At 42.7% G+C, this 26,059-nt stretch overlaps 1 protein-coding gene across 12 annotated transcripts in view; it reads right to left on the bottom strand.

The window, feature by feature from the left end:
• Positions 1–26,059, bottom strand: part of LAMA2 (laminin subunit alpha 2) — a 1,150,433-nt gene that overhangs the window by 329,662 nt on the left and 794,712 nt on the right. For all 12 annotated transcript variants that reach the window (XM_068231524.1, XM_068231529.1, XM_068231525.1 and 9 more), the window contains one exon: positions 1,269–1,367. In XM_068231524.1, coding sequence (XP_068087625.1) covers positions 1,269–1,367 — 99 coding nt within the window. The remainder of the gene's footprint in view (positions 1–1,268; positions 1,368–26,059) is intronic.

Genomic DNA, 26,059 nt, shown 5'->3' with positions numbered 1-26,059 from the left:
CCCTAGTGACTGCACTTTTCTGGTCCTTAGGAGGCCAGAGCAGTGCAGCCCAGATACAAAATGGGCCATGACTGTTGCATGTAAGGTGCTGTACAGAAGTTGTTGTGTCCCACATACATGGGCATGTGTTGTGTTCATCAGCTAAGGCTCTTTGGGCATTGTCACTCACAAGGTATAGTAACACGGTTTCTAATGCAAGGTTCAATCTTCTCACCATTATATAGTGCCCCAATACAGTGCTCCACATTTTATAGTGTCTCCCATAATGATGCCCCCTACCACTATTGGTCTGTCTTAATTACAGTGCCTATAACAGTGCCTATGATGCCTCCACCTACTCATCCCTTTATTATAGTACACCATGAATTCCCCCCCCCTCTCTTTATGATACCCCCTATTTAGTGCTCCTTTCATTATAATGCCCCTATTTACTGTGATTTTGTTCCCCTTCCCCACAGAAAAGCTCAAAAGAATACTTTACATCTGTGCAGTGATGCACCTAAATATAATACAATCTCACAAACTATGCTGATGTACTGTATGTCATAAGCCTGTAATAATTGTGCAGCTACAGTAATGATCCGATAAACAATGAACAGCCTGCTAGATTTCCATAAAAAGGCAAAGAAAAGTTCCACAATCTGCTTTTCTTTACAGACACATTAAATCTATCTCATTAAGAAAACATAATAAAGGTCCAGTCAATCAGTCATATCAAGAAACAGAAGTACTAGTGTTGTTCCTTGTAGTGTATCCCAGCTTTTCAGTGTCCTGCTAGTGTGCTCCAGCTTTCCTGTGCACCCCGTAGAATATGAACACTTTCCAACGCCCTCAGTAGTGTACCACACACCTCCCTCCTTATTGTACATATTATAAGCAGCATCACATTTATAACACAAAACATTATTTTGTAAAGAATAATAATAAAAAAATAGACTCTGTTTTGCTCTAAAAATCACCCAGTTTGTTGCAGTAGCAGCATACAACTTGATCCTTCCCCGTAAATATTCAGATTCATACAGTATACTTATATAAACAGATTGAGTCGTGGGGGGAATGCAATGAAAAAGCATCTTCATTGCCAGGTGCTTGCACTGCTCCTTAGTGGAGATTCACTTAGTGAATAACTAGGTTTGAATAAATATATACTTTTTCAGCAGAAATAAATCTTCATCATACATTACTACAATTTATAACTCTATTTTCTCATTACTGGTAAACAGTGTGAACTCTCAATTGCATTGTGGTATTTTTTTCTGTATTCTTACCCTGTTGAGGAGCTCATCTATCTCAATGACAAGAGTATCTTGGTTGTTCTGTGCCAGCTGGAGCAGTCTTTCAGGAGCTCGTTGAGGTGACAGTAAATGCTGAAAAGTTATTAAGACACATTTCAGTACTGCAGGCAATTTCAGCCGTGCACACAGAGCATCTTTACTTTTCTGTAATTCATCAATTCTACTATGTTATGACAGGCTTACTATACGTTCATAATAAATGTTTATTCACTTGAAGAAAAACACATGCAGTGATTTCTGCATACAGTTAGACATCTTGAAATTATTATTAGACAGGTACATCACAGCGGCATGAACACCTAAGGCCACCGTGATTGGCTGTTCCTGTTGTGCAGCAAGTCTTCCATACTGTGATGATATACTGAAACTCCGAGAAATATCGGCTTGCTGTCACCATTATGAAAGAAACATTCTCAGAACTACAAACCGATTCTTTTCTTTGACGGTCATGTAGGTGCACAATTATTTCTGTTTTTTGGTTTGAAATTATATACCAGCATTGAATGAATTTAATGCTTATTTTGTTGCACCCTACTCATACTCAGTAGTGCTTGAAATGTAGCTTTGAAATGTCAAAACCCAACCTCTAACAAAGGTAACAGCTGAAGGCTTAGAAATAAAAATAATAATGATCAAAACAAGACAAAATGTTCAAAGAGGGGAAATAGCAAAATCTGCGGAAGTGGAAAAATTAACTGACATTACAATGCAAATTCAATAAGTAGAATTAGGAATACAATCATTGTATATATTTGTACATAATTACAGTTATATTTGCACATATTTACAGTTTAATGATTTTTTAAAAAGTCACATTTTTCATGGTCCCAAATTTCGGCAGAACCACCTAGAAGACTATAATTTTTTAAAGATAAAATTGTATCTCTTTTGATTTATTTTGCTTTTTTCTAGTTATTTATCAGTTTATTGATGGAACAGTCAGGAGTAAGTGCTAAAGGAACCAAAGTCTTACTGCTGTAGCACTAGGAATCCCCGTGATGTTAACATCAGGTAGACAAGCACTCAAAAGAGGAGGGAAAGAAGGAAGAAGATGCAGATATGCATAACTACTGCGGGGTCAGCCATTCTACAAAATATTCAACATATTGTTGTTTGGAAAGGACAACCAACAACACATTTAAGCAATGACAGGCATGGCAGGCCTTTTGCAAGAACTAAACATCTGTTATATCTTTGATGTGGTATAGATGCTTCAAGAGCTAATCTCCAATCTCTTCTACCACTACCACCACTCCACCTGCTGCTTCTTTTAGGTCTGGCTTAATTCATAGTTTTCTTAAAAGAACACTATAAAACCAAGTGTACTAAAATGACAATGTACAAATAATGTCTAAGTAGCAGTGTAAACATTTTCCTGCTTTTCATGTTACAAGCTTTAATTTATTGAGTGTAGGATTTAGCTTTATTTGGAACAAATCATTTGCAGAAGGGGTGTCTGCTTCAATGCACAGCCAGTGTTGCATATCAGACTACAGAGTATGTTTCTCTGAAAGCAAAAAAGTATGAAAAGCTGTTGTGTTATAGACAATTACAAATACTTATAACAAGTTACATTTCCGCTGCTCTTTTCACACACTTCAGTCAGAGATACAGGGCACAGCAGCTGCAGCTGAGAGCTTTCTCTCACACACAGGGTTACACACAGTATTAACAGATGAAGTGTGAGGGGAATTCCCCCCCCCATGGTTCATTCTGCCGTCAGTTTTGGCGTCAGTAAAGTGTGAAAGTATTTTAATAGCAGTAAACAAAGAGGTTGCCAGTGAAATATATACACCATTACTTATCAGCACTTCCCAAACATTTCCTATCTCAATTGAAAAAAACATGTTGATAGTGCTCCTTTAAGAATGTCTTTGACAAAATTCATAGCTTTAATATTTTAATATTCAATATTTTTTGTGTGACTTTATATTTATATTGAAAAGTTTTAGTTTAAAAAGTAAAAGCAGAAACAAGTGGCTATCAATGTCACTTTGTCACAAGGGAAAAAAAAAAAAAAGAAAAGAAAAGAAAGGCAGATAAAAAATAAAGCAGAAGGTACTTGGAAAAGTTTTCTAAATAAAGGGAGGAGGTGACAGTGGTTTGAGCTATCCCATTCTGGGTCATCCAACCTAATAAATCTTCTATATGCTACATTCGAGGAGAAACACACCACTCTGAAGAAATAACAGGCATGTCACAAGCTAGCCTCTTACAAGTATTTTTTTAGCATTAAGTGAAATGTTTTTAATGCAAATGTTTAATATTTAATTTTTGAGTTTGAAAAAAGATAGAAGAAAAGCTTGAAAAGCTGCATGCAAGTCCCTGTTGGTAGATAACATCCTAAAATGGCTGCTATACCATGCCAGTTGTCTTGGGAGCCTGCTGAATTTGGGCATACAGCTCTCTTGCCCAGTCTATTGCTGAAGAGCAACTTGCTCCATATACTTCCTCAGCAATCTCCTTGTGCATGTCTTAAATCAAAGGGTTTAACTTGCCTTGTCAGAGAACACTTTTATGACTCTTATATGGAAATGTTGCAACAAACAGATTTTTCTTTGAAAGTTGTTTTAGATTGAACAATAACATAAATTACTTGTATTGAGGAACTGGCAAGGCTCCACACTCACAGCTAGGGTTGCTCGTTGGATTCAGCGGAATGGAGATTTACACGAATCCGGTCGGAAATTGGCAATTCCATTCCGGTGAGCCGGAATGGAAAAGCTATAGCGCTAATTGGAAATAGCGGAATTGCTATGCGGTATTCAGTCGGAATTTAATCAGAAGCGTGTAAAAGCTGCATTAGCCAATCAGAAGGATCGGAAGGGATAGACCCATCACAGAAGCTTAAAACATGCTGATTTCTGCATTAAAAATGGAATGCACCAATTAGAGTCTTAACAAAAACCAACCAATCCTACGTTAGCAACCAGCTCCTAGCTACCTATCATCAGCTATCCCACCCATTTTGTATATAAGAGAGGTATGACAGTCACAAAGCTTGTGGGTCTCAGTCTGGTGTTGGAGAGAGAAGAGACAGACCCATATTAGTTGTTTCAACATAAAACATTAGTGTTCTTAAAGACTGCATATAAAACTAAAGTCTTTTTAAAGACTGTGAGATAGAATTAGATTGAGTGTGAGCTATTAGTAGTAGTAGCTAGGTGTATTTGTGAGAGAGTGACAGTAGATTGTTAGTTTGAGTGATAGATTGTAGTGTAGTGTACTCATAGCCGGCCTTTGACCTGTGCGACCAGAGCGGTCGCTCAGGGCGCCAGCTTCCAAGGGGGCGCCTATAGCTGGCTACCTTTACTGAGGGCACCAATACATGGCTACCTATACTGGAGGCACCAATACCTGGCTACCTATGGGGGCGATGGAGACCTTCAACTGACTTCCTATACTGGGGGCACCTATGCTTGGCAACCTTTATTGAGGGCACCTACACATGAGATCCTATACTGGGGGCACCTATACTGAGTCTGAGGGCGTTTTTTGGGGGGGACGCGCACTGCGGCTATAACACGTGGTGCAAATTGTCGTTGCTGTGCTATCATTCTAAATACATATAAATATGTGATGTGTCACAGAGATCTGAGCATTTGGCGTGATGTGTCATGACGTCAAAAAGGTTGGGACCAATATCCTAGGAGATATCTCAGGAGAAAAGGTGAATTGCATATGGGCGTGTGTGTGTGTGTGTGTGTGTGTGTGTGCGTGCACACGGGAAGAGGATGGGGGGGGCACAAAAATCAGGTTTTGCTCAGGGCGCTGTGAAACCTAAGGCCGGCCCTGAGCAGGGCCGGGCCGACACATAGGCTGGCAAGGCTACAGCCTCTGGGCGCTGGTCAGTGAGGTCATTAATGGGCGCAGGATCTGTTTCTTTTATGTGCCCGGCTGCCCACACTGCCCAGCGCCCGCCCCACTATATGCTTCTATTAGTGCTGCGGGCAGCAGCGGTACGGATCATCTCTATACTGCTCTGTCTGAGAGAGAGTGTACAACAGTCGCCACGGTGACGATAATGCTGCCGGAGCCGCCCCCCTCTCTCTCCAGCCAGGCATGTTGGAAGCGTCTCACGTAAGCAAGGCAAGGGTAACAATCTGGGAGCGCAGGTGAGCCGAGAGGCAGGCAGGGGCCCGAGAAATTATGACACCATGGCACAGCAAGCAAGCAAGGCTGCGCGGGCAGATGGTCATAAATGAAGCTCTGCAGAGGTAGGACCGTGCCATGTGTGCACCAACTGAGGGGGTAAAACTCAGGGAAAGAAGAGACAAAGTTTTTATGCTAATTAGTGCCTGCCTGTGACTTGTCTTCCTCACTCCTCAGTCTAGCAGCAGCAGCAGCTCCGTGGCCATGATCAGAGTGCAGAGGAGGAAATTCCTTCCAATCCATCTATCCCTCCCCCTCCTAGAAGTCAGCACTTCCAAAGTACTGGAGAAGAGAACACGTGGGTCGGCAGAGCACAGTAAATTCAGTGAGCAAGATTGAAGGGGGATGTGAGTGAGTGTGTCACTGTGTTTATGTAATGTTTGTGTGTGTGATTAACGAGTGCTGCAAGGTTGAAGGGGGATGGGTGTGTGCCTACCAGTGAAGGTGAGTGTGTGTACAGATCAGTGAGTGCTGCTAGAAGTGTGTGTCTGTATCAGTGCTGCTTGAAGTGTATGTGTGTGATTCAGTGAGTGCTGCAAGTGTGTCTGTGTATTTTTGTGGGTATATGTGCATTGTCTGTGTAATGTGTGTTGGTTTTGTGTGTATTTGTGTCTATTTGCATGGAGAGAGAGAGAGAGAGAGAGAGAGAGAGAGAGAGAGAGAGAGAGAGAGAGAGAGAGAGAGAGTGTGTGTGTGTGTGTGTGTGCGTGGTGCTTGTTGCTCTTACAGGATATCTGAGGTGAAGAATTAACTCTAGCGTTACTTACGTGGGGCTTCTTCCAACCCCTAGAAGTCATTTGTGTACCTCACTGCAGCTTCTGTGTTATCCTGGGTCCCGCTGGCAGCTTCTAAGGATTGCTGAACCCTGATGGGTCGCATCTTCTGCGCATGCGTGCACCTGCACATAAATGCGCTTCTGTCACTGGGAGCATTCTGCGCCTGTGCAGTAGTATGCTCCCAGTGCCTTGGGCGTGGGGCCTGTGCATGCATGTGCAGAGGATGACAACCGATCGGGGGTTGGCAATCCTTAGAGGCAGCCAGCAGGACCCAGGAGAAGACCGGAGCTGCGGTAAGGGACACTGTAAGTAAAGCTAGATTGAATTCTTCACTTTGGACATCCTTTAAGTGTATATGTCGGCATATGCATTTCATGGTATTGCGTGGATAGGAGTGTGGAGACAAAGCAAATAGGGCACCGCACCCGCCCTGGTAAAAAAAGGGTATCGACATTCATTTTAATAATTAGCAGTATGATAAAATAGCGGGCGCCAGAGGTGACCTTTATTACTGGTAATAGTTAGAAATTGCGGCGATTAACGTTAAAGTTAAGGGCAGTGATATTGTGGATTTCCGTCCAGTAAATAGCGCAAGTGCCCTTCTTGACAGGCACAAGGACTCTCACAGAGAGAGCCACTGCTCCTTTGCAGCGGCTCTCTCATTGGCTACATTCTGTGCCCTCAGGTCCGTAAGCGGTAGGGGAGCGAGGTCTGGGAGTTTTGTAGATAAAGGAGACAGAGGAGAAGGGATATGCCACATTTGTACATTTGTCTGACTGGCCTGCATGCGTGTGTCCGCCTCCTTTCTTAATAACGTCCCTCGCAGTGTCTTGCTGGCTGTGTAGTTGGGACTGGCACCTGCAGCCATATTTTCAAAAGTTTACAGTAAGTAGTACTACTACAGTCAGTATTTAGATCCTGATTCCATTCTGCCTGCTTGGTTAGTTGTTTTTTTGTGAAAGATCTGCTTCTGCCTGCAAGCAAGCAAGCAGCAGTGTCTGTCATATATGTGTATATAGGTGCAGAATGAGTATGTTTGTGGTGGATATAGTATATCATTCATTCTGCACCTATAAACACATACATGGCAGATTATGCTGCCAGCCTTAATGGAAATTTACAGTTTGATTACAAAAAATGAGTTTAACTCAACAATCCGTTTTTTGTGTGAAATACTGTCTGTTTTACCTATGCATAATTTATTGTTACGGGGGGGGGGGGGGGGGGGGCGCACTTGGGCAGCTCAGCCTCTGTTGGTATTGGACCTTGTCCCGGCCCTGGCCCTGAGTGTACTAGTAGTTGCTGTGTGGAGAGGGTTAGACAGAGCCAGCCAGGCCGCAGACTTAGTGTTTGACAGAGTGAGAGAGGTGATTGATTAGTTGAGTGTAGTGCAAGTTTTTTTTTGTTTTCTAAGTTCATTTTTTCTTGTTTTTTTGTTTTCTTTATTTCGTTTTTGATTTATTTTCTTTATTTCACCCTCTTATTTTCTTATCTGTTTTTTATTTTAAGTTAGGTGCATTTATTTTACTTTGGTTCTGTTGCTCATACCCCGGGGGCGAACCGAACTTCCGGAAAAGTTTGCGGTTCTCCGCGAAAGCGAACTACCGGAAGTTCGCCGGGAACCGTTCGGCGGTGAACCGTTCGGGCCATCTCTATCGCCTAAGTCACAAAAGTGTTCAGTACCTCACCTTTATCAAAATGAATGAGGCATGGATTCCGGAGGGCTACTGCCCACCCGAAGACTAAGTCAGTCCCCACACACAGCATCTCTGCCTGCACGCTGTGTGACTGGCTGCCTGCCCCAAGACTAAGTCGCTCCCCACACAGCACCTCTGCCCACAGGCCGCTTGACTGCCTTCTCCGCCACCACCAACAGGGTCCAGGACTCCAGGTGGATTCCTGAATTTCGCTATAATAATTTTTCTGGTGCGTGTGCATGCTTGCCTAATTTTTCTGGCTGCAGTGCTGTTGCAACAACAAAACAAAAGGCATGTATATGTGCCCATTCCCCTTCATGATCATTACCTTGCCGCGGTGAAGGGGCTTGCGTATCACAACGGAAGCAATGATCGCCGGCTATATGAGTGTCTCGGGGGGTGGCACACCAAAGATGATAAGGTCGTTGCTTCATTGTGGACAGACCAAATTTGATCAGCTGGACAGTCACTGTTCTGTCATTCAGCTACCTCAGCCCGGCAACCATATGGGCTGGAAAGCCGCCATCACCTGCACTCTCGTCATGGTGCGCACCAGTCCAGCACGGCCGTCATTATGCAAACAGCTGTTTGCGGTGGATTACACAGTGAGTTTGATGTGTCAGTGTGAAGCAGTACTCTAATTACACTCCCTGATTGATGTATACACATGCAAGATGTTTTAAAGCACTTTAGGCCTGCAATTTAGCATTCAATGTGATTTCTGCCCTTAAAACACTGCTTTGCGTCAAATCCAAATTTTTCCCAGGGACTTTTGGCGTCCATCCCACTCCGCCATGCCCCCATCCAGGTATTAGACCACTTGAAACATCTTTTCCATCACTTTTGTGGCCAGCATAAATGTTTCTAGTTTTCTAAGTTTGCCTACCCATTGAAGTCTATTGCGGTTCGCGAAAGTTCGCGCGAATCGAACGTTTGGCGAAGGTTCGCGAGAACCGAAAATCGGAGGTTCGGGCCATCTCTACCAGGGAACTGGTATTTGTTTAAAAGGAAACATCCATTAGGTTCCCTTTAACATTGTGGAAATGGTTCAGCCGGAATGCGGAATTCCACGGAATACCGCGGGGATCCGCCGGAATGTAGCGGTGACGGAATTTAGTTACCGCGGAATGCGGAATTACCGCAATATCGGAAATCACCCGTTTCCAATCATCCCTACTCACAGCCTCCACCTTCCTGGGCAGAGACAGGTAGCTATGGTGCACACTTGATCCTGGTAATTTTAGAGCTCCATAAAGGATAACTACGTGGTGGTGCTGGCTGTGTAACTACGGTGCATGATAACAGGTAGACGTTGGTCAGGGGGTTAGTGTTAGGGAAGGGTTAATATGATAGCTAGGGTACAATAGGTGATAGGAGAATATTGGTAATATTACCAATATTCTAAAACATTTGGTAATATTATTAATATTGGTAATGTTACCAATATTCTACTACCTCAAGCACACAAAACGAAATTTTGGCTTTAGCAAGCACCGTCGTTTCCAAGTGCTGTTTTCCACATTTTCTCTTGGGCACCCAATCTGCACACTGGTTGAAGAAGTTAATACGGATTGGAAGGGGGGCTACACTGTGTTTTTTTTTTGTTTGTTTGTTTTTTATTAATAAGAGATGAACAAATATTTATAGTGTACTGACCTAAACTTGCAAGGATACTTTATACACCCTTTCCTGACATTTCTGACACTGAAAATGTTCATAAAAAGTCCTGAAGGTATTTTGGTTTGATGTGCAGAATCACCAGCTATTAGCAGATAATCTCTGCAACCATTTCCTAGACCAAATTCACTTTGTGAATTCCTAAAGCACTATGGTGGGTGTAGTTCACTTGCATACACACACACACACACACACACACACACACCACACACACACACACACACACACACACACACACACACACACACACACACACACACACACACACACACACACACACACACACACACACACACACACACACACACACACACACACACACACACACACGGGTGTCATGGGTGTCTACTGTGCTGGTTGCATTACTGGGCTGAGAAGTTTCTACTGACTCTGTTTACCTCGGATCTGTGCTAAGTACAGTGTTTCTTCATATTGTTCTTTATTATGTCATGGCTTATTGCTTAATTGTTTCTTGGAAAATTGGGAAACTGAACAAAAATACTTACACGCGCACTGTGACAAAATGCAACTGAAATGATGAATTCCCAGTGACTAACCTCTACAAAATTTTAGGACAAGCTCAAGGTTGCCCTACCTCTGCCTACTACATTAATTCAAATGCAAAGCAAAGAAAAAGGTTTAGAAAAGGAACTGGGGGATAGTGATGGGCATCAGTGTCCTGATAGCATGTTCATGGACCGTTTGTGAACATTTCCTCAAAAGTTGGCTAACTGGAATTTTGCGGCAAGCCCCCTTAGCTTCAATGGCAAAATTCTAAAATCTTCATGGCATCATGAAAAAAGAGAATGTTGCTGACATTTGCAGGGAGAATATGCAGAAATCTGTTCATAGTCTAGGCTTAGGTCTTCACTGGGTCTTCCAACAAGACAATGATCCAAAGCACACATCAAAAGTATTCCAATAGTTCCTCAAGGATACCAAAACCAAGATCATGGAGTGGCCCACACAAAGCACAGACCTTAATCCTACTGAGAATATGTGGCTGATGCTCAAAGTGAATGTCCATGTTTGGAAAGCATTCAATTTGAATCCCCCAGGAGACCTGTGCCAACCTAGTAAAGATTAAGAACTACTTTAAGAGATTTTTGTGAACTTTAGCTCTGAAAGGGTGCACTATTGATTATTAACGGGGGCTAATAATTTTGGATGTCTAATTTTTGTCCTATCTTGTTTCATCAGTTTATCAATAAAATTTCCTAACTAACCTTAGAGGACATTTTTTTATAGTGTACTAGCTGATGACCCGGCTTTGCCCAGGTATTTATTTGTTTGTTGTTGGCTCTGCCCACTTTTTCTAACCTTGACACAATCACTCATTGACCAAGTTTGTGAGCTTTGTGGTCCTTGGCATCAATAATTTAATTTTTCCATTGAAATGAAACTACTCTGGCTGTTTGTGGCTCTGCTCCTTTTATGAATTTGAACTCCAGTTACCCAACAACTGACTGTGCCAGGTTTGAGGCCTCTGCCATTAATAGTGGCAGAAATTTAAATATTCACCTTGAAAATCAATAGGTAAATTTTGATTTGCTGTTGTAGGCTGCACCCACTTTCCTGAATATTAATCCCAGTCATTCAGTGACCAAGTGTGCCAAGTTTAAAAATCATGTCATTACAAGTGTAAGTTCTCTTGCACACTACATGTGATTCAGATTTTTATACGATTCGATTTTCGATTCTAATTAAAAAATTTAGCAGCATGCAGTACTTTTTTAAATTTAAATAAAAAATCGGATCGTATTAAAAAATCGGAATTGCATTGTGATGATCCGCTCAGCTGGCTGCACAGGCAGACAGCTGTTTGACCATTCCTCTAGTCTGTGGGCTGCAGGTCTCTTGAAGAGAGACCTGTTTTTCCATTGCAAGTTTCTGTTCTGTTCTGCTGCTGAGGAATTTGCATACATTCGTTATGCAAATCCCCTGCCTGCCTCCTTTGATGACTGGCACTATAAGAACTTTCTGCTCCCAGAATGCTTTGCTGGTCATTCCTTCAGGGTTTGTAGTAAACATTCCTTGAGTGTCAGCCATGCTACTTCTTGTTAAAGGTATCTTAGAGTAATTCTTAGGACTGCACTAGGCAGTTTCCCTAGTGCAGTTAGGATTGCATATCTGTTTGTTTGTCTGTTACGATTGTCCTGTCCCAGCGGTGGTCGACAGGAAATCGTTCTGTTTGTCTGGGGTGCTAACCGGCGCTGCGGTAGTTACTGGTAGCCCCTTCTGATCTGTCTTGTCTGGATCGCAATAGCCTCTAGCGGTCGTGGCTGTGGATCCTTCTGATCTAGTTTCTGGAGTGTAAGCTGGAGCTGCGGTCGCTTCTGGCTACCTCGTCTAATCTGTCTTGCCTGGATCGCAATAGCCTCTAGCGTTAGTGGCTATGGATCCTTCTGATCTAGTTTCTGGAGTGTAAGCTGGAGCTGCGGTTGCTTCCGGCTACCTCATCTGATCTGTCTTGTTTAGATCGCACTAGCCGCTAGCGTTAGCGGCTGTGGATCTTTCTGATCTGTGTTCCTGCTTGGATCACACTTGCTCTGGCGGAAGAGCGGTGGATCCTTTCTGCCTAGTTCCTGTTTCTCGTTTGTCTGTCTTGTCTGATATGGGCGCTTGCTGTAGGCTCGGTGAGGTAACCGTTAAGCAAGCATTCACGTTCTTTGTTTCGTGTTTGTCTGTCGGTGGTTAGTTAGGCGTGCTTGTCTCTGTTGTGCTTAACACGCGGAGACCGCGCTATAAAGGCGTTCGCTGTTGCGAATGAGTGCGGTGTTCGCGCTTAGTTAGCGTTTGTTATTTTCTTTATCATTCTCATTGTATTATTTTGCTGTGCCTTTGCTCCTCTTGTGTTCTGTTCTAGTCTGTCTTGTGTCCCTTCTGGCGATCACCTTTCTCGCGATCGCGTTCCTACTTTTGTTTCTGCTGATGTGTGTTCACCGTCGCAGGGTCGCGACTAGATTGGTGAACACACATTCATCCTGTCCTTGTGCTCTTTCTCTTTATGGGCTGTTCAGCCCCGCATTGTCTTGATCTGTACAATCCCCATCTGGCATCTGTGGCCGTGCAGCGATTGTACTCGTCTGCACTCCACAGCGCCATCTGCCGGTGGGAATTGCCCTCTGCTGGTGCATTGCACCTAGCCTGGGTTCACCCAATTATACGCTTGTGGAAGGTTTTCGCTGTGTCAGTGCGCATCTCGTGCACTGACCACGAAAACGATTCCGCAAACGTTACAGAATGACCAGCCAAACCGAAATTCCCAGGGCAGAGGGAACCTTCGATTTGCTTCAGATATCATTGCCTAAGACGAAAGCATATGTGGATCCTATTATAGGTAGGATCGCACACTATATTAAAGCAGTTAAAAAATCTGTGCTCGTCCCTGATCCCCACCCATATGGGGATTATCTAGATACTGGGTTATTTGAACCGCCATTTGCCTCATGGGAAATTGGGGCCTTGTTGGAGGAATTTTATTTTGATTGGAAAGCCTTTTGCAATTTTTATATCGCAAAAAGCGCGGATGTCTTGAATGATTGTCTCGACTCTATGTACCTTTTGATTGAGTCTGATGAATGTGATGAGTGTGATGTGGATCTGGTGATTTATGTGTGGCAGACTATTTTGGACAAATTGCACACACACTAACCAATTACTTCTAATAAAGAAACACTGTCATCACATGTTTATTCCAGTACGAATCTTGAAAAATTATCTTCTGATCGTGTGGAGTCTGAATCTGTTTGCGAGTCTGATCCTGAAGAAAGTATTGACTCTCCAACCTGTACACTGAGGTCTCACTTCACAAGACGTTATTCATGTTCTGAGTGTGGGGACTCTTTTGTACCTGAATTACCGCCTGTAGCTCATGGAAGATCTCGCACCAGTGAGAAATTGTACTTGTGTGATATATGTGAGGAAGAACTTCTCAGTCATGGGAAGTCTCACACTGATGAGACAATACTACCCTGTTTTAAATCTGATGCCTGTTTCTCAGATGTTTCTGTCGATTGTGATCGGCGTGAGAGTGTCAGTTTTGTCAATGATAGGTGGGATCCCTTGTCATGTAAAAAACGATCTTCTTCTCCCAGTACTACTTTAAGATCCTCCATCTATGATCTTGCTATGGGGAAAATTCCAAAACTATGCAGTTTCAAGAGTAAGGTTAATATGATGAATAAAGTTTTTCATGTTGTTGTCACAACTTCTTCTTCTAATATTGTTCAGTATGAATGCTCAGACCTAGTCAGATGTGAATGGGAGCCTCCGTTCCAGAAAAAGCAGCTTGAAGCGTTGGTGTATGAATTGGAGAACGATTCAAAGTCGTTTTGTGAGTACTACATTGCCAGAAGTGAGTCTGTCTTGAGAGCATGCATAAGTTCGGCTTCCGCCTTAAGAAAAGAAAAGGGGCAGGGGCGTAGCAATAGGGGTTGCAGAGGTAGCGACCGCATCGGGGCCCTTGGGCCAGAGGGGCCCCATGGGGCCCTTCCTCAACCAAAGCATTAGCTGTTTATTGGTCCTGTGGTGGTAATAATCACCTCTATAGATGCTTTGAATCGTAGTAATCATTAACAAACTGTTCCCCATCCGATTCTTGCACCTCTAATACTATGTATGACCAAGGCAGGTTTTGTTGCGCCGTATCAAGTGTTATATATAGAGTGCTAGGAGGGGCCCCATGTAAAACTCGCACCGGGGCCCATAGCTCCAAAGCTACGCCACTGAAAAGGGGTGTTAATTTTACTTTGTGAGTCCGCTGATTTGTATGTGGAAAATGATTCTGAATGAACAACGTGTACTTCATTCAGGTGATGTTTGTAAGAGTACATTGTCAGCTGGCGTTTCTGAGATCCAGCAATCCAGCTTGGAGACCTCAGAATCCCTGTCTTCGAAATGTCCAGTTTCGCAATCGACTGCGATCTTGGATTCGCAAATTTTGCGTTCTAACTCCTCGGATTCAACATCGTTAGCTGACTCTAAGAGTGAGACAGCGCCTTGGGTTTGCGAATCTGATACTGAAGCATCTTTGTTGTGTCCAGAGAAAGGTTCTCTGAGTCCACCCTGTACTCTGGATGAGCCAATATTACCTTGTTTAAAATTTCCTGCAGTGACCCTAGAGGCTCGTCTAGGTATAGCAACCATTTTCACCTGCTTCTCTGATATTTTAGAATTGCAGTCTAGTTTGACTGCTATGGAGGAATCTGCCTGCAGTGAAACGGAACTCAGAAAGTCAGAGCTAGTTTTACTAGATATTCCTATGTATCCCTGTCTTGATGATGAAATTCAGTCTCAGCATATGGTAGAACCATTCCTGGGACATCTGCCCTGCCTGCAGGAGGTATTTAATGTTCAGCCCTGTAACATGGATAGTTCAGAATCCTTCATAGAAAACTGGGAAAATGACATTTCTGAGGTCTTAGTTGATGGTTTGGAGGTTTCCAAGTCCCTCCTAAAGGGTGCAGAACTTCTAGGAGATGCCTCCTGCCCCCCAGATCCGTCTGAGGTTTTGCCCACTTCGGTAGGCATTGCTCTTGTGCTGACTACCTTTGCAGCTCTTGTGGAGCTTCACTCATGTGTAGTCAATGATGATATTACAGTCACAGAAAATTCTGAATTTAAGTCCGAGTCTTCTTTTGAAAGACCAGTACCTGTGACCTCTACTCGTGATGATTTTCTGCCCGGTACTGGTTTTGGTCTTGTCGTGTCGGACTCTGAGGTTGGCAGTTCCCTGACATGTCCTGAGGTTTCTCCTGTGCTGGTGTACCCCAATGTGCTCTGTGACCCAGAAAGCCCAAGTGTGCCTCGGTTACCAGCATACTCCGATGCTTCCTTGGTGGAGACATGCTCTGATGTTGCCTGCCTGCTTGCATGCCCAGAAGTGGTCTCTGAAAGTCCTGATCTTGGTGGGTGTCCTGGTAATTTTGAGTCCAGAGTAATCATAGGCTCCATAGGGGTTCTTGGTAGTTCTCTATGTGGGCCTGGTGAGCGTTCTGGCCTCTTGGGATCTCTGCGGAGCTTCAAAGGGTTCTGGGAGATTCCGGGAGAAATTTAGCTTGGTACCCTGGATAGGATCAATAGTGGCTTTTGTGTTGAAAGGGACACTTCGAACAGGTATTGTGGCTGATTTGGTATTTTTGGACGCTCCCTGGAAGGTGGTGGGTATTGTCTGGAGGGTGTCGATGGCTCCTTCTCTGGCATTCACAGTCCTGATGGGTGTTACACTGAGACTTGTAGCACTGATGGGCATGTTTCAGTGGCTTCTGCTTCCGATGAGGTCAGTTTCGGGTGGACTGATTCTGGAATTGGGCCTTGTCGGGCTGTCCCGACCTTCATGAGTCTTCAGTTAGAGTTTTGTGGAAATACCAGTTTTGAGGGACATCTGGAATCCGTCCCTAAAGGGGGGGGGGTTACTGTGATGATCCGCTCAGCTGGCTGCACAAGCAGACAGCTGTTTGACCATTCCTCTAGTCTGTGGGCTGCAGGTCTCTGGAAGAGAGACCTGTTTTTCCATTGCAAGTTTCTGGTCTTTTTTGCTGCTGAGGAATTTGCATACGTTCGTTAAGCAAATCCCCTGTCTGCCTCCTTTGATGACTGGCACAGGGGCGTATCTGGGTAATATAGCGCCTATGGCAAACAATGAAATTGTGCCCCCCCCCCCTCAGTCAGAGCCCCCTTCCCCTCTAAAAACTGCATCATTTCTTGTGTACATGTGTTAAATGTTGCTTGTGTGTTTTGGCTCAGGATATTGCTGAGATTACTTTTTTGGAAATAGCTCTTGTTATTCACTCTCTTTCCTCTGTTCTAACACTAAGCAAAGTGTGCCCTACATGCATAAGTTAAGTAGCCATGTTCCCCAGATAACAGCATTTTTCTGATCTGAGGTCTGAATGACAGGGAGGCATGGAGGTAAGCAGGCCGGTGCAGGACAGGGGTAGGCATGGCGCCCATTGTGCTGTGGCGCCCGTGGCACAAGCCATGCCTGCACCCCTCTAGATACGCCTCTGGACTGGCACTATAAGAGCTTTCTGCTCCTAGAATGCTTTGCTGGTCATTCCTTCAGGGTTTGTAGTAAACACTCCTTGAGTGTCAGCCATGCTACTTCTTGTTAAAGTTATCTTAGAGTAATTCTTAGGACTGCACTAGGCAGTTTCCCTAGTGCAATTAGGATTGCATATCTGTTTGTTTGTCTGTTACGATTGCCCTGTCCCAGCGGTGGTCGACAGGAAATCGTTCTGTTTGTCTGGGGTGCTAACCGGCGCTGCAGTAGTTACTGGTAGCCCCTTCAGATCTGTCTTGTCTGAATCGCAATAGCCTCTAGCAGTAGTGGCTGTGGATCCTTCTGATCTAGTTTCTGGAGTGTAAGCTGGATCTGCGGTCGCTTCTGGCTACCTCGTCTAATCTGTCTTGCCTGGATCGCAATAGCCTCTAGCGTTAGTGGCTATGGATCCTTCTGATCTAGTTTCTGGAGTGTAAGCTGGAGCTGCGGTTGCTTCCGGCTACCTCATCTGATCTGTCTTGTTTAGATCGCACTAGCCGCTAGCAATAGCGGCTGTGGATCTTTCTGATCTGTGTTCCTGCTTGGATCACACTTGCTCTGGCGGAAGAGCGGTGGATCCTTTCTGCCTAGTTCCTGTTTCTCGTTTGTCTGTCTTGTCTGATATGGGTGCTTGCTGTAGGCTCGGTGAGGTAACCGTTAAGCAAGCGTTCACGTTCTTTGTTTCGTGTTTGTCTGCTGGTGGTTAGTTAGGCGTGCTTGTCTCTGTTGTGCTTAACACGCGGAGACCGCGCTATAAACGCGTTCGCTGTTGCGAATGAGTGCGGTGTTCGCGCTTAGTTAGCGTTTGTTATTTTCTTTATCATTCTCATTGTATTATTTTGCTGTGCCTTTGCTCCTCTTGTGTTCTGTTCTTGTCTGTCTTGTGTCACTTCTGGCGATCACCTTTCTCGCGATCGCTTTCCTACTTTTGTTTCTGCTGATGTGTGTTCACCGTCGCAGGGTCGCGACTAGATTGGTGAACACACATTCGCCCTGTCCCTGTGCTCTTTCTCTTTATGGGCTGTTCAGCCCGCATTGTCTTGATCTGTACAATCCCCAACTGGCATCTGTGGCCGTGCAGCGATTGTACTCGTCTGCACTCCACAGCGCCATCTGCCGGTGGGAATTGCCCTTTGCTGGTGCATTGCACCTAGCCTGGGTTCACCCAATTATACGCTTGTGGAAGGTTTTCGCTGTGTCAGTGCGCATCTCGTGCGCTGACCACGAAAACGATTCCGCAAACGTTACATGCATGTAGTGTGCAAGAGGCCTAAGAATGGCTGCAGTTTACATTATACCATTGAAAATGAATTGCTGAAATTTGATTGACTGATTTATGCTCCACTCACTTTCCCCAAATTTTTCACCTCAGTCACCAACTGTGCCAAGTGACCAACTGTGCCAAGTATTAGGACTCTGGCTTTATTATTGTGAGAATGTCAGCCTTTTACATTTTTTCTATTGACTTAAAATCCGATTGGCTGTTTGTGGCTTCGGACAGATGTGCAGATGTGAGACCCCCAGAACATATCATCCCAAGTAGTAAGGGATTTGAATACCAAGTTTCGTTGAAATCGGTCAAGTCATTTTCAAGTGATTGCGGCACATACACACATACATACATACTGTACATATACGCATACACACATCCGATTTTATATACCGTATATAGATTTGTTTCCAAAATAACAAACACTTGTTGTTAATAGTTATTGTCATGGAGAGATCAAGAGTATTGTTTAATTTCAAAAGGGAAGCTAAAAATTGTGGCCTCAACTTTATATGGTGGTTCCCAGCCTGCTGACAATTTGCGTTCTCATTGCTCTATCATTGCCTTTTCCTACTTACACTTTTGTATTGTATAACGAAACATTATAAGATCATAGTTGCTGTGCGAAGTATCATTTATTCTACATATGGAATTTCTGTTTATCTCACTGAGATCCATATGCAGTTAACATTTTCTCCTTAGTTTTCTCCTAGAAGATCATTTTACATACTTGCAAAATAACTTTTCAGCACTTTGCAATTGAAAAAGTACCAAAAAGTAGGTAAAAAAGTGAAATTATTATTTGTATTTTCTTGCTTGCTAGTGGTTTAAAAAGGCATTGTATTGACAAGGTGTAAACATCACCACCATGCAATCACCCCTGTGACCCCAATTGCAAGTGCAGCCAAAAACCTCCCCATTCACTTACACAAACCTTGTGCAGGAGCATGTGTAATATTTTCCTGCTTACAGATGCTGCTTTACAGCAGAACACTCTCTGTTGCCATTCTCTGGCTCCCAATCACATAACCTGTATGGTGTCGTTGACCAAGAGGGCCCCATGATATCATTTTTGTGTGTGTGTGTGGGGGGGGGGCTATTAAATTTAGTTACGCCCCTGGTTATCACCTAGGAGTAAACTCAGTGGAAAAAGTTAATTGCATATGTGCTCAAGTGTGGGTCTTTAAATAACCTGTTAAGACAAAGGCCTCAATTCACTAAGATCATGCTAGAGATAATAAAGCAAGAGAAAACTTATCTCCACATGTGAGAGAGTTATCTTACCTCTTCATTCCTTAAGTTACCTCTCCTGTAGTTAATTTACCTCCTCTGTAGTTAATTTACCTCCTCTGTAGTTATTTTCACACGCAGTTAATTAACAGCCTGTCTTTAACTCTGGAGTTATTTTAAGGATTGGAGAGTTAATTTAAAGACAGAAGAGTTAACTTTAGGCTTGCCTGAGGTAAAATGTTTCCTGAATACTACATGCCTTAGCACCATGGTAACAACTCTAGAAGAGTTATTAAAGACAGGAGATAAGCTTAGTAAATTGAGGCCAAAGTCTGTCTTTAAAAATTCAGTAGACAGAGTACAAAAAAGGGTCTGTCATTAGCATACTCATTGTTGGTTGATCATAACAGAAGGAGGCAGCTTTGCTTAGCTAATGTCGTTTAAAATGAAGAGATCAAGCACTAAATCAAATGTAAATTGATTTAGTTTAGATCTTTTACTAATATCCTGTTTACACTATTTTAAAGCTTTGCCACTCCTCCCAATAGGAAGGGCTCCACTTTCCTCCGAACCCCTTCACACTAACCCCACCCCCTTACATGTTTATATTATGTTGGCTTTATAAAGCAGGTAGTTAAAACAATGCAAAAGCTCTGCCTACAGCACGGACAACTGCATTTTCCCATTACACAATAAAAGGCAAGAGTTGCAATGGAAATGTTTACTAGGGAACAGGGTGGCAGTTTGGTATAAGTCCATCACCTACACATTCCTGCAACTAGTGTATACAAGAGGAAGTGAGGCATATATTTATGTCTATAAAACTATAGACATATATTTCTGTTGTATACATGTTCCAAAGCTATTTTATAGTCATTTTAAAGCTGATCACAACAAAGGCTGCAGTCAGCATCAGAAAGATATAGATGTGAGACAGACTCTGTTTTCCCCCACCATCCTCCCTTTGTAGTAAAAGTTCTTATTGTCCTCAGACTGCAATACCTCCCTCAGGTCTGCTTTGATCTCTACCTCACACAGATACTGAGCATGACTCCCGCTATCATTAGTGCTCAGAAAAAAAGGGCTGTACTGCTAGTAAAATAAATGGTATTAACATTTTCAGACTAAATAGTGAGAAATCTATTCGCTATGGACTTTAGTTGGAAGACTTTGGTTTCCCTTAATACACCTAGCAGAAGTAGAATGGCACAAACTCTAATGTTCTCTCTGAGAGAGGTGGGCTGTGTTGTGATGGGTTAATACTATACAGATGCTGGGAATACACACAGGGAGAGCAGATCAGAGAGCATTATGTGACCAGATGCCAGGTAATAAAGCTGTCTGAAATTTTACCCAAGCTCAAAACATAACAGACATATGTCTGCACTTTTTACATTAGATAGCACAATAAGAGGAAGGGGGTGGAAGGCTTTATATTTATAAGGCATTATATGTATAATGGTCTTTCAGGGACAGATTCCTGTTATGTCTTAAAACATCATTGTCTCATTACAGCAGCAGTAGCAGGAGAGCACATCTTTTATTACTACTAATACCACTCATATTTGGAGCACTATAAGAGATAGGGAGGAACTCTAGCAAAGGACAGCGTATAGTCTCTAGCACTGGAAAAATAACAGCATTTCCTGGAGAACATTATTCATTCACAGAATATGCTTTGATGTCTTTAGCTCCCCCCTTTACCAATTCTTAATTATTGAATTGATTATGAAAACCTAAATAGCAACCTTGAAAAAGTTAAATTCCAGGATTTTAGATGTTTGCTTTTTTTCAACCCTTCTCTACAAATGCTTGGGGGGATGCTGTACATAAAAGAAAAATCACAGTATAATTTTCCTTCTGGCTCTGAATGTGAGGTAAAGTCCATTTTTCCTGGCAGTCTGGGGCACTCGCCCTCCTGTAGTGCACTGTGATCTCCGCATCATTTGCAGAAAGCACAGTGCTCCTTCCCAGCATGGGAGAGAGGGGCAGAAAGAGGGGAAACATCATGTGATCGCTCTTCATCCACAAATAAAAATATACTTAAATTCCTTTCTATACGCAACATCCCGGCTTTATATGCAACATCCCAGCTAATATTTACTGCATGAGGCAAGGAGATGGGTGGCACAACATGTACATACAGAGGAACTGCAGTGAAAATTACTTAATGAAAAAAGTGCTTAAGTTTTACAATAATTATAAATGATTTAGTCAGGGCTGGAACCCACAAGAGCGTTTTTTTTAGCATTTTGGCAGCGCTGCGATACGCTAGCGTTTTGCCAAAACGCTCAGCTGATGTTAATGGATGGGGCAACTTCCACAGGAGCGTTTGCGTTTCCAAGAAATGCAAATGCAGGACCTGCAGCATTTTGGGAGCGTTAGCGCTTCAATGTAAAGTATTGAAACGCTAGCAGAAACGCTTAGCAAAACCTAAACTGAGCGGTTTTGCTAGCGTTTTGCGGTTCAGCACACTGTAACAAAATTAAAAATAATTCACAGGACCAATCAAGATAAAAACGCGAAACGCAAAACGCTACACAACCGCTGAGGAAAGAAATACACTGTTGCAAAACGCGACCGAAAACTCGCATGAATCCGCTTGCAAACCGCTCATGCAAAACGCTAGCGGTTGCGTTTTGCGTTTGCGGATTTCAGTGGGTTCCAGGCCTCAGTGTTTACCCATTGTAAAATCTTTCCTCTCCCTAATTTACATTCAGACATTCATCAGAAGGCGACATCTTTACTGCTGGCAGTTGATGTCAGTGGAAGGAGATGCTTTTTTTGGCAGCTGAAAACAGCTGTTATCTCCCACAAGGCAGCAAGGCTTCCACAGTGTGATGTCAGGACCTTGGTGCTGACATCACACTGTGGGAGGGGTTTCACCACAATATCAGCCACACAGACCCCCCGATGATCTGTTCAAACAAAGGTAAAGATTTCTTAAAGGAAATTAAGTATCAGCTGCTGATTGGGATGAAGTTTAATCCTTGGTTACGGACGGTTCCTCATTAAAATTCCAAAGTTCAGGTATAATTTCATTATCATAACATATAAATAAATATACCTTTTTTTATTTGTTAATTCAGAAATACTTCACCTTCCATGCAGCAGGCATATAAAAGAAGTGTTAAGCCTAGAGACATTTTTAAATGTCTACAATTTGAAAACAAAATATGCACATTTCATTTACTCCTCTGTGATAAATAGGTCTTGACAATCATTTATCTTCTTAGTGTCATCTATGCTTTTAAAATCTATTTAGCGAGGAAGAAAACTGACCCAGTGTGACAAATTGTTTCGTCTAGGGGACAAGCCCTTGATGCCAGATTGCAATCCTGACTGCACACAGCTTCATGTCATTAATACTGATACTTGGCTCACTAACCATGCAAATATTTGTTTGCGGCTCGGTAAAAGCTTCTATTGTCAGCAAAATGTTATGCCAAACAAATGTATGCATTTCAGTTTAAGCTGTAAGGAGATCTATAACAACTACTGTTATCAGCATAGTAAATATGGTATGACAAATAATGTTAGACTGTAGCATCTTGGACTCAATCACATTACACACTTGCCACACAGGACATTCTTCTTCCCGTTTAATATAAAGAATAAAACGTTCAACACTTTTTAGAGCCTTATTCTGCACTACACTGGTACTTCTAGAGTAAAATAGAGAGCCTACAATGTAAGGCTCATTATTATTGCTGACAGGATTGTTGGGTGATAAGATGAATTACTCTCCCACTCGCCTGTAATTCATTAATGACATAAACTCAAACTCCCCTCCTCAGCAAAGCCACTGTGGCTGCTTTTTTTCTAAAGTCTTCTGCCGAGCCAATTTGGTGGCTGCCGAGCTGGGTGTGGGCCATAGCAAGCAGGTGGAGGTGGCCACAGAGCTTTGGCAGGCTTATGGGAAACATAGGTGTGGCAGTCTTATAGATGGAGGGGTGGAGTTTCTGTCATTAATGAATTACGGGCCAGAGAGTGAGTAATTAACTATACCACCTGCCCATCTTTGCAGAAATAATAGAGAGCCTTACATTGCAGGCTCTCTATTTTACACTGGAAGTACTCTTCACAAACACAACTGACTTAAAAATGGAGAGCCTTGCTAATGTTAGCATTGCCACTTGAAATACCTGCAGCTATTTGCATGGTCAGTATCAGCTGAATGTAATGCTGGTCATACTTGAACCAGTTCTTCTTCAGTTAGAGGTCATCAAAACTGACGGCCATTCTCAGAAATACTGACATTAGCCACATTCAGCATTACAACTCAAATCTAAAATTAAACCCAAAGTTATGAGCAAAAATGTCATGGATTTTTTAAATTGTTTTTTAAATGTAATTCCCATTGAAATAACAGAGTTTCTCAACTTGCCCAATTTAATTTTAACTTAAAGAGAACCTGTACTGAGTAAAAATATTTAAAATAAACACATGAGGTAACTTTAAATGAACATTACATAGTTACCTTGCCATCAGTTCCTCTCAGAAGCTCACCATTTATTTCTGACAATAATCCCATCCAGTTCTGACAATATTTTGTCAGATCTGAAATATATCAGTTGCTGTCAGTAAAATATCAGTTGCTGTCAGTTATAGCTGAGAGGAAAACGGATGTACCAGGTAATGTCCATGTTTCCGTATGGCTCAAGTGGGCGATGTTACAGTTTAACTGTGTGCTGACCAGAAAGCTGTTATGGGTAATGGCTATTTTCAAAATGGAGGATGGAAAATTCCCTTGATCATAGTGAACAAATAGGACACGGGAGAGGAGAAAGACACTGAGGAGTAGACTACATGGAAGGTAAGTATGACTTGTGTATGCTTATTTTGACTTTTATTTTCAGTACAGGTTTTCTTTAAATAAAACATTATGTGAATGCCATAATAAATAACCTTGTATAAATCAAAAGTTCAACAATCCCATCAGAATCATTTAAAGGTTGGATCATGGAATACAGCCATTCTTGAAGCCAGGGATATTTACTGTGTTGACACAATGCTATACGAAAACTAGATACCCCCTCCCCCCCTTAATTTTTTAAAATTAAATTCTGACATTTGATTTAAAGTGTACCAGATCTGAAATAAGTAAAAAAATATATATATACATACCTGGGGCTTCTTCCAGTTCCATTCGCTCTTCCGCTGCCCTCAGCTTCGGGAACTGGGTCCTGTCACTTACATCAGTCGGCTCCAGTCTATGCAGGAGAAGTGCGCTGTTTGCGCATCTCTCCAGCAGCGCTGGAGAGATACATAGAGGGCGCACTTCTCCTCCTGCATAGACTGGAGGCTGGAGCCGACTGACGGAAGTGCGAGCAGTGGAGGACTGCGGCGTGGGAGCGATCCGAGCCGAGCGGATGGGGCTGGAGGAAGCCCCAGGTATGTATAAATTTTGTTATTTATTTGACCTCCGAGTCCCTTTAAGGGCGTTGAGGAGTTTTGTTTAATGTCCGAGATATTTCTTGGCCTAATCAGGGTGTGCGTGAAAGTATTATATAATGTAAAATGAGTAATTATTTGACATGCAGTGTTAGAATGATTATTGACTGATGCAAGGTAATAAGTATATGATTCTCTTTAAAAAAAAAAAATGAAATAAAAAATGTGCCAAGAATATGCCCAGTTAGGTAAGACATGTACAGATGTAATGAGAAAGAGTAAAACGTGTCTTCTGAATTTGCGTAAAATCTCTGGTCACAGGAGATAGAAGAATGTGCTGTCCTATTAACTAACCAAGAAGAAATCATCAGATTGCTACTCAAGAAACCATCCTTAGACCCAGATGCTATGAGCAGCTACAGAGCTGTCTCCAACTTCCCCTTTCTGGGGAAAGTTATTGAAAAGGCTGCCTTTCTCCAACTTGAAGCCAGGCTCTCAAGAAACAACATTTTTGACCCTCTATGTGGCTTCAAAAAACATCACAGCTGTGAAACAACGCTCACCCATGCTGCTCATGACAAGAGACATAGGCAGTGTTCCATCCTGATTTTGTTTGACCTCTCAGCGGCTTTTGACATACTTAACCATGAAGTTTTGCTTAACAGGCTACAAGAGTACTGTGGCATAGATGGCTTAGACTTCCAGTGGTTCAACTCCTTCTTGGCTGGCAGAACAAAAAGCATTTCCTTGGATCCTTTCCTGTCCAACCCTTTTTCACTAAAATATGGTGTACTCATGGCTCAATACTATCCCCTTTGCAGTGCACCATATCCATTTATGCCTCCAGGACGTAGTACCTACGTCCAGGAGGCCACGTGCGCATCCGTGCGCTCCCGCGGCCGATCGCGCGCGTGCACGCGCACTCCCGGCCACGGATTCGGTAGCCCAGGAATCAATGTATCGGGCTATGGTGCCCGATCACTGATTCCTCTCCCCCGCTGAAAAAGAGACAGCTTCTCTCGGAAGCTACGCTTTTTCTGAAGCTCTGTCCCTCTAAGCGTACATTGTACGCTTAGAGTGACGTCATGTAAACAAACAAATTGCCATCTTGTGGCCAAAAAGTAAAACTACAAGTAACAGTAAAAAAACATTACAATACACAAAAATTTCCTCAAATTAAACACTATTTATATCCCACCCTCCCAAAAATGGCCACATAAAATGTTTAATAAAACAAAACAAAAACATTACTATAAAAAAAACAACAATATTTACCTAAGGGTCTAAACTTTTTAAATATCTATGTAAAGATGAAATATTTCTCTCTATTTTTTTTTTTTATAAGCTTGTAATAAGTGATGGATGCAAAACGTAAAAAATGCTCTTTTATTTCCAAATAAAACATTGTCGCGATACATTGTGATAGGGACATAATTTAAATGGTGAAATAACCGTGACATATGGGCAAATACAATACATGGGTTTTAATTATGGAGGCATGTTTTATTTTAAAACTATAATGGCCG

The sequence above is a fragment of the Hyperolius riggenbachi genome, chromosome 4 (genome assembly GCF_040937935.1).
Source record: "Hyperolius riggenbachi isolate aHypRig1 chromosome 4, aHypRig1.pri, whole genome shotgun sequence".
NCBI classification, from domain to species: domain Eukaryota; kingdom Metazoa; phylum Chordata; class Amphibia; order Anura; family Hyperoliidae; genus Hyperolius; species Hyperolius riggenbachi.
Note: the sequence above shows the minus strand (reverse complement) of the source record. Positions and strands in the feature narration are given on the sequence as shown.